Genomic DNA, 9,175 nt, shown 5'->3' with positions numbered 1-9,175 from the left:
AAACCGCTGCTCTCCCTGGTTTTCAGATCGAGGTGCAGCTGAACATCATGTCCTTCCTCTCGCCCCAAGATCTTTGCCACCTGGGAAGCACGAGTAGTTACTGGAGGGCGGCGGTGCGGGACCCGTTGTTGTGGAGGTATTTTCTCCTGCGGGATCTCCCCCTCTGGACGTCTGTTGATTGGAAATCGCTCCCAGATGTGGAGGTTTTTAATAAAGCCTTTTCAGAGGCCAGCGATAAGGCACTGTACGATTACATGGCGGTGTAAGTATCTTCGTGTTGCCTTAGGTGACTTTCAGTCTCTCTTCAGAAGTAATACTCAGCCCACAGGCATGTTTCATGTATACAGCAATAAAGCTCTGCTGTAATCTCCTGTTTAAATTTCGATCTTTTGTCAAATCCATTGTTTATTTTGGAAATACAGTTTCCTGCTGTTCGATGGTCTGGTCAGCTCTTTCTGTTTGTAGCTCAACAGGAATGTAAGACATTGTAAAAAAAGAGCTAATTAAAGCTGTTCGTAAACTGTGTGTCTGCTATGCTACAGAAATACAGTCATCTCAAAAGCTCTGCATACTGTTGATAAAGAAGCGTTCTTTGCTCTCAGTACAATAGCAAGTGTAAAGTTCTTTAATAATAAAGTACTAAGAAGTTTTCAAACTACAGCAAGTGGAATGAATCTTTATTTTTTCATCATACATGGAAGACCTAGTAATTAAAAAAAGTTTTTTTGAATGTGCACAGAAAAACAAGTAGTATTGCTTTAGCTCTGATTGTCGAAGGCTGTAAAAGACTGGTTTCAGATAGTGTAGTTGACAAGCATGGTAACACTCACAATGTGTTCAGATGACTGCCAAGAATTACTTAGGCAGATTATTTTGTGGGAATTTTTTTTAAATTTCATTCAATTCCATTGATTAATTTGTAGTAGTGGTTCTTGGGTTTGTTTGGGGTTTTTTATTAAATTTATTAAATTTTCCAAAGGTGATGCTTAACATGTTTTTTCACATTAAGTGGACTGGCTTCTGCAATCTCTGTGCCCTTCAGCCCCACTTTACAGACAGGAACAATGCACCCAGAATTTGAAGTGCAAAACATATACTGATTTTGAAATTGGATTTAAATTTCTTCAGGTCTGAATACTTCAGAGCATCACCGGCTTGAAACCTCCTCCCACTGATTTGCATTGTGTCTGTGTGCACTTCGTGGTTCTGCTGATCTCAACTGAAGTATCTCAGTGTAGGTGTAGAAGAGCACACATTTCATGTTTTTATACAAGAACTTAAGACTGATCCTTTATATGATCATGTCATGTGGTGTAAATTTCATTTATAAGTGGTTTGTCCAGCAACAGCCTAACATGACTGCAGAAGCAGACTGAAGCTGCTACTCTAGGATATCTGTCTGACTGTTACTCTTCCCCTTGGTTACCAAAGTCTTTTCATGCTTTCTAGCTTGTGCACCAAGTGAGCACATAAGCTTGCAGACAACACTCATCTTTCACAGCATGCATGCTCTGTACCTACAGGGGACATGGTCCGTTTCAGGTGGTTACCTGTTTCAAGCACAGATGCAGTCTAATTAAAGTTTGAAATGCACTCACCAGTCTCATTTTCCTAATTTTACTTTTTTATGTGACTCATCTGCTTTGATGTTATTTTATCTATATTGTGTGTTCGGTGAGGGAATGTGTAATTTAATTTTATTTTAATTTATTTTATTTTATTTTAAATAAACTGAATGATCTATAGATAGCAGCATAACAAGGTCCAAAAAGTATTCGGACTTCAAAAGAACGGATGTCTTTGCCTGCTTTGTACTGGTGTTTGAAAGCATCAGTTTGGAACTCTATAATTTTTGACTTATGCTTGCTGAGTTGAACCAGTAGCAAAGCATAAGAAGTGTGAGACCTAAGTCAATTGATGTTGTTTAATACCTCTTCTGTATTTTGTGTTTAATTTCTAGTTGCATCTATTTTACACAGATACAAAAAGAGCTGTCCTCAGGGTAGAAGAAGTTTGAGATCAAGCCGACCCCGGTACGGGGCTGTGACTTCCTTTCTGCAATCACTGGTCACTCAGGCGGAACCTCGCTTTGCCATGTTTGGGCCGGGTTTGGAAGAGCTGGACGACTCGTTAGTGCAAAAGATGATGACATGCCCAGAAATTCTTGTAGTAGCTGGCCTACCTCATAGACAAATTCATGGTAATGATGGTTCTGGCTTTTGGCCTTTATATTTTGTGAACAAATATAACACAAAAAATGTGGTTGGAGAAACAGAGAAAAAGGATGGGTTTTTTTGTCCCCTTAAAAGTCAGTAACATCATGGAAAAAAACAAACCATTTTCTTTCTTTGTATTCATGCAGAAGGATAAACGCAGTGAACATTTGGGACAAACTAATAGCTGCAGTGAATTTATGACTAAATTTGCACAATGTCAGAAGGATCATTTTCCTCCTCATACTTATTTCATCCAAAATCCCATGTTACAGCTCTTGTTGTAATGGATAAATGCAGACAGAACTTTGTTTAGGTACTACTGCTTGCAGTGAGGGGTTAAAAAACATTTGTGTTTTTATACAAGAACTCAAGACTGATCCTTTACATGATTATGTCAAATGGTGTAAATGTCATTCAGAAGAGTTACAGGAGCAAGTGAAGGATTTTTTTTTATGTGTAAAAGAATAGCTTTGAACATCTGTTATTTCACTTCAGTCCAAACCAGAGACAAAAATGTATTACTTTTTAACTAATGTTTATTTCAGCATATCAGAATTAGAATAATTAAACTGTATTTGTAGGAAGTGTGAAAATTATTTTTTAGTGTTGTTTTTTTTTTTTAATTTCTCTCCATCCTTTTCAATGCAGCTTGTCTTTAACAGACTAGAGCCTTTGCTATGGCAATTTCAGCTAGTAAACACAAGTCTGCCTCCTTTCTGATTTGGGTTTCTAGGTTCAAGTCTAATTATCAGAAATATGGAAATGCCTCATTTTTTTTAATATAATTGAATTGATTTTCATGAAATTAATAGTCTGACCAATTAGGGCATGTATAAAATTTAATCATAAGATAGTAAATCTGCTACCCCTAGCAGCAATATCTAGGCTTGAATATATCCATTTTATAGCACCACTGGAATATTCAGACTACTATTTAATTATATTCAGTAGCCAGGTAGTTGCAATCTCATATATTCATTTTTTCCCCGTAGGAATTGGATCAGGAGTCAGTTTTCAGTTTAATAACAGTCAAAAATTCAATATTCTGACATTGTACTCCACCACCAGGTAAGATAAGATTTGGTCTCCGCTAAATAAAAAGTACAGTTTCTCATTCATTTCATACCTTCCTCATATTTTTGTCATGTGACTTCTATGTGTGCATTCACATGCATTGAAATTCCCTATAAATTGAAGCATCAATGTCTTTGCTTTTCCTTTCTTTTTTTTCAACTGCTGAGTTTTCACATGGAAGTTATAAACCTCTTCCAAGCCTCTTACATACCTACAGTACAGGTGCTTCAATCCCTCTTGAAACCTTGGTTGATTCCCTTTTGAAACACTATATAAACTCGTCCTGGGGTGTATTTTCATATGCAGATTGCTAGCCATCTCTAGATGAACACCAGGAAAGAAGGTGGGGTGGGAGGGGGCAAAACTGTTTTGCTGGTTCATACCATTTTCTTGTCCCTTTCCTCTGCTACCTAGACTCTCAGGATTGAGTTTTGCTTTCTCAGTTAATCTGACTACTGAAATATTGAAATATCTTCCAGTGTGGAAAGGAGGAGAGCAAGGACAGAGCAAGCTGTTGCTGTGAATAAGATGTTTTACCAAGAGAACAGCACAGAAGGGAATCAGCAAGCTGTGCACTACAGTGTAATAGATCAAGTGAAGAAGGTGTGCGAAGTAGTTGATGGATTCATTTATGTTGCTAATGCAGAAGGTCATAAAAGTAAGGGCTTTGTCTTTATTTATTCATACTTTGAGAATAATTGTAATGTTATGAAAATTACAAAGAATATACAATACCTCAGAATCCACGTTCTCATCCTTTCAAAATCTGCTTTATTAGTGCTATTTCTTCACAGCTTATCCTGTGGAAGAGGTCCCCTATCCTAGACCCTTTGAGGGGTTATGGCTCCTTCTTTTGTTTGGGGCACATACTGATATGATTGCTATCTAAATTACATGTTGGAAATCATCTGGATTAAAAAACAACATAAACAAAACCCTTGGCCATGTGTAGGAGAAGCCTGAAATACATTGTTTGTGGTGTAATAGTCTGGAAACAGAACTTTCGCCAGGAAAAACTTCAGTAAAAGATGCAACTAGTCTAAATTAGTATAGTCCTGTAAGAGAATAATCCAAATAACTATTATTGTAATTGTCTTTACATTCATCAGCTTTAAATGGAGAGAAAGGACTAGTTTAGAAAAGAAGTGGGTAAAAAAAAATGTGAAGGGATATACTAAGGAGAAAAGTACATCCAGTTGGGAAGAGCTGCTGACTGTGCAGTATGTGAGTATGTCTGAATGGCTTGTTGCAGTTTTGATCTCTGTCAGGTACTAGGAAAACACTGTTGTTAAGGACTGAAATAGGTTGCCTGTAGAATGTATGGAGACCTTTAAATAACATCTAAACGTGACATTAATATCTGTGTGATATGAGTGCAGGTGAATCAGTCTTGTGATGGGCAGAACTAGATCATTTCACCCTTCCCAGCCCTCTGTTTTGTCACCTCTGAAATAAAAAAAGAAATAAAAAAATCCGAAACAACAACAAAATGCTTCCTTGGATTTGCATGTATTTAAGACTCATATGTTAAAAATTGTTTCTCAGAGCATGATCGTCAGGAGGAACGGGCTCGTATTTTGGCCATGATTGATCCAGCCCTCGGGCCTCTGAACAGACCTCTGCTGGTTTTGTCCTGTGTCTCTCACATTGGTGTGGAAAGAATTCCATGTGTTTATGTGGCACATCAGTTGCAACTAAATCTGCTGCATCGGCCCTGGATGGTACTTGCATTTAAACCTTTATTCTCTGTTTCTCTTTTGGCTTACATTCAGTTTAGGCTTTCAGGTTCCTGAACCACTCCTACCTAAGCAAGTGTGCAGCTTTTAACACTAGTACATGAGCCCTCCACTTACGTGAGGGATTTGGTTTCTCTGGTCCTCTCAGCTGAATCATTAGTCTATCTGAGAATAGGGAGTTCAGTGGCTTCTCCAGAAACACACAAGAGACTTCAGAATGTAAGAAAGGACAAATGCTGGTCTTGAAGGGAGTAAGGAAGCTTCAGTTAATTTAAATCTAAATTACTTGAGTCATAACCCAAGGCGTTGGACACAAGATAGATTTTTGGGCCATTTTTAGAAGACTGTTGCTTGCTTGATGTGATGTGTTTAAGTTTCTGACAAATCAGTTTTTTACCTAGGATGTGAGGTCCTGAACCTGGTTTTTTATGCTTGTCAAGCACAGTATATATTAGCATGATTCAGCCACATATAATTAATTTTTGTTAATGTTGTGTAGCTGAAGAATAATAAAAACAGAAAAAAACGAAATTCTGATTTGAGGTAATTCCTTCATTTTCATAAGGAAAATGTTTACAGGCTTTTAAAAACCCAAACCATTTGTAATAACCACTTGATAAAAGTTACAAAATCTGAATACTAATAATATGCATAGAAGTCTAGAGCTAGCAGCATTTTTGCTTTAAGAGTTACAAAAAGAATTTTCAAGTACCTTGTCATCTCTAAATTAAGGACAGTGTTCCAGAATAGCTGATGGAATGATTGAGAAAAATACACATTGGTACCAAGAGTGAAAGCTTTTCTAATGGGTCTTAATGTGGTTTTTTTTTGTTTGCTTACTCTTACGAAGCCTTTTTTATCTAAGGGACCTTTACACCAATAATAGATTTTATACGATTGTTTCTGACTTCATGGATGGACATGGAGTGATGTCAAAATACTGTTAGATCCTGTTACCTGGTATCTCTAATACATTAGCTTCTTTTTTATTTTCACAGGTGCAGGACACTGTAGCTGCAACTTTAGATGGTTTGCTAAATGGAATTGAGTGGCTCTTGGAAGAAGCAAATTGTAAAAATGCACAGTAATGGAATTGTGTATTGTTGTACTGTATAAACCCTTTGGCATTTTGCATTTCATCTAGTGAGAGTCTTGTCCTTCCTGCCGGGGTGCTGTCAGAAGGAAAATTTAAAAGACAAACCTGCATGTATAGCACTGCACATACTTAAATAATTAACATTCTTCCAACTACAGTCCTGAATTAGAAGTACAAGTAGGTTTGCTTGGATTCCAGCAGCTATGAAATAATTGGGTGGGTTGATCTGGGTGTTTTGGTTGTTTTCCTTCTTTCAGCCAGAGGCCTTGAGTACAATCTTCTCGGTATATCTGATTGTCTATTCTCTTCAGTAAATACATGTAACACTACATTAGTTTATCAGCCCTGTGGCAGGCACCACACATTCAGTCAACATTTTTAGTGGAGATCTCAACAGGGACAGTTCCCAACCAAAGAAAATATACTGTATTTGGTACAGTAGTAGGCTGACAGAAAGAATTCCCCTGCATTTTTTCCAGAAACAATGTCTAGACAAAAAACAGCAAAGGGAATGTCAGCCCAGACCAAAATTCTTAGAAGCAAACAAGCAAACTACCATGTATGAATTGTTGTTTCTTATTTGTGATCCTGTTTATTAACCAACCACAGTAGACTTCAGCATCTTTCTGTTGAAATTATTAGCTTGAACTGAACATACCTCTGATGTAATGAACAGATGTTAAATAGAATCATTAGTACTTCAGAACTTTATCAAATACATAAACTATCAGTTACTGAAATAGTTGTGGCAATTTCCAGGTATGAATTGTACCTGTCTTTGAAACTTTCCACACAGTTGCAAATATTTTTTATAAAAAGGGAAGTAACATTTTAAAGCTGGAATTGCATTTTCCATATAGGTGTTTGAGATAGTCATAGTCTTCCACCTTTTTCGTGTTTTTATTATTGGATGAATGTTCAGAAACTTCCCTTGGATTTTTTTGCCTGTGCACTTATTTACTTTCTGTGCTTCTTGCTTGTTTTCCTCTCTCCATGGAAATTCAGCAGTCTCACAACTTTTCCTTGGAACCTAGATAAATGATTGCATGGTGCACATACAGCTGTAACTGCCCTTGTTCTGGGATATATGAGTGATGCTCAACACAGCTATGTCAGAAATACTCCATTTGAGAAAACAGTTGGATTTTTTTTTTAATGACCTAGAAAATGTCTTTTTTCTTTTTTTAATCTTTATGCACAATTAATTCAGCTTTCTAAACATTTTTGGACATACGGGAGTTTCAAGGGAAAATCCATAGGAAGATATACTGTGAAAATTCTGTGGTTTATCCCTCTTTTTTTTAATAGTGAATATGTGTTTTGCCCTTTAAAATAGAGCAGACACAATAGATTAATGAGTATTTAGGGTAAAATTCCATGCCTTATGACTGGATGTATGTGACTTTCCTGCTAGTTCTAATAATTTCATAGTGATCTGTAAGTAGAGGGTTGGATGCAGCAACCTGATGCTACGTCAGCTACAGATATGGGGGGGGGTTATGTAAGATCATCATTCTACTTTCTTCACAAGGAATAAATTATTTTTTAAAGAATGATGTTTACAGTCTTTTATGTGTGTTAAGCCCCCCACATGTGTGCATATGCGTGCACACACACTGCAATCATGCTGTCTCAACACAACAAATTAGCATTGCCATCATAATGAACAAGGTTATTTTATGTTGCCAGTTTAACAGATATTCACTCACTGTCCTCTAAAAAGGTCAGGATAACGTAAGGTATATAATTTTTTTTAATCTAAAGAACATTAGTTACGTTAACTTAAAGACAGAATAACTTCAAGAATTATAAGTTTTAAGGGTGCAGTCTAGAAAACAAACAGTGGGAATGAGAAGTCCATACAGTCACAGATCTGCATGATTGAGTGCCGTGGTGGATCAGTACAGGCAAGGAAGATGACCATGTACACTGTCCAAAAGAGCACTGAGATGCACAGAAGTGTGCTATGGAGAGGCAGCCAGCCTGTTGAGCATACATACACCAATTAGTTGCAGAGATGTACTCCATATTTAATTTAGCACTATCTTTTATCTTTAATCTAAACCAGTTTCTACTATTTAAATTTTTGAGTCTGATGAATTTAGAAGCATAGTTAGTCAGTTAAGCTTGGGACTTACATTGTTACAAATTAAAAAATAGTTGGATGTGGAATCATGACATAAATGTATTTTAAAACTTTTTAATGTAAAACCCTTTTTTTTAAAATCTAATTGGTCTTGTATTTATCACAGTAGAAGCAACTATGTTGGGTTTGTGAGAAATAAAATTATCTGGATCCCAGAAATCTTGTTCTCCTTGGCAGGAAGGATTCTAAGAGTGCTAGAAAGAAAATCGCTTTCCTGCCCACTGAGACAGGATGTTTACATAAACAGTGGTCAAAAAATAAAAGTAAAAGGTTAAAATGGCAATACACGTGATGGATAAGAAAACTTGGTTAGTGAGGCTTCACCTGAACAGCTTTCCCAAAAAGAAGGTGGCTGTGGGGATGCTGATTTTCAACATGATTTTCAAAGACAGGGGCCATGCTGCCTCTTCTTTTAATCTGGTGGCTATCGTCAATATCAATTTGTATGGTAGCATGAATATCACAGCTAAAGAGAAAAGCTGGAGTTGCTGTCAAGAATATGTATGGAAATAATTGCTGGCATTATTGCAAGGTGATTGATGCTTTAGTCTGTGATTTAGTGTGTCTTTCATGCCATTTTAGCAGTAATGGTTCTGGGTAAATTACTTTCCTGAAATACAAGAATAGAGAAATAAGATTCTTCTGTCAGTTATAGAAGGTGATACTATAGCTAGAGGTCCCCGGGCGCCCCCCGAGCACGCCGTGTGGTCGGGGCCGTCCCCGGGCGCCCCCCGAGCACGCCGTGTGGTCGGGGCCGTCCCCGGGCGCCCCCCCGAGCACGCCGTGTGGTCGGGGCCGTCCCCGGGCGCCCCCCGAGCACGCCGTGTGGTCGGGGCCGTCCCCGGGCGCCCCCCCGAGCACGCCGTGTGGTCGGGGCCGTCCCCGGGCGCCCCCCGAGCACGCCGTG

The 9,175-nt window shown here is 38.0% G+C and overlaps 1 protein-coding gene across 2 annotated transcripts; it reads left to right on the top strand.

Annotated features, from left to right (window-relative positions):
- Positions 1-6: 6 nt before the first annotated feature.
- Positions 7-7,675, top strand: FBXO4 (F-box protein 4). 2 transcript variants are annotated; one of them, XM_027706682.1, is made up of 6 exons: positions 7-262; positions 1,980-2,200; positions 3,209-3,284; positions 3,770-3,948; positions 4,836-5,011; positions 6,025-7,675. In XM_027706682.1, the coding sequence occupies exons 1-6, from the start codon at positions 48-50 to the stop codon at positions 6,112-6,114; spliced, it is 957 nt and encodes a 318-aa protein (XP_027562483.1). In that variant the 5' UTR covers positions 7-47; the 3' UTR covers positions 6,115-7,675. The 2 variants fall into 2 exon arrangements, with proteins under 2 accessions (XP_027562483.1, XP_027562484.1); XM_027706683.1 differs by having other exon boundaries at positions 1,961-2,200.
- Positions 7,676-9,175: the final 1,500 nt, after the last annotated feature.

Source organism: Neopelma chrysocephalum, unplaced genomic scaffold (genome assembly GCF_003984885.1).
Source record: "Neopelma chrysocephalum unplaced genomic scaffold, ASM398488v2 Primary Assembly neopelma1_62271, whole genome shotgun sequence".
NCBI lineage: Eukaryota > Metazoa > Chordata > Aves > Passeriformes > Pipridae > Neopelma > Neopelma chrysocephalum.
This window is presented reverse-complemented; position numbering and strand designations above follow the sequence as displayed.

Bases quoted from the DNA above. Each gene is read 5' to 3' on its own strand.
- FBXO4 (XM_027706682.1), top strand. From the start codon at position 48: ATGTCCTTCCTCTCGCCCCAAGATCTTTGCCACCTGGGAAGCACGAGT. The intron at 263-1,979 runs GTAAGTATCTTC...TATTTTACACAG, and splicing joins CTGTACGATTACATGGCGGT to ATACAAAAAGAGCTGTCCTC. The intron at 2,201-3,208 runs GTAATGATGGTT...TTTTCCCCGTAG, and splicing joins ACCTCATAGACAAATTCATG to GAATTGGATCAGGAGTCAGT.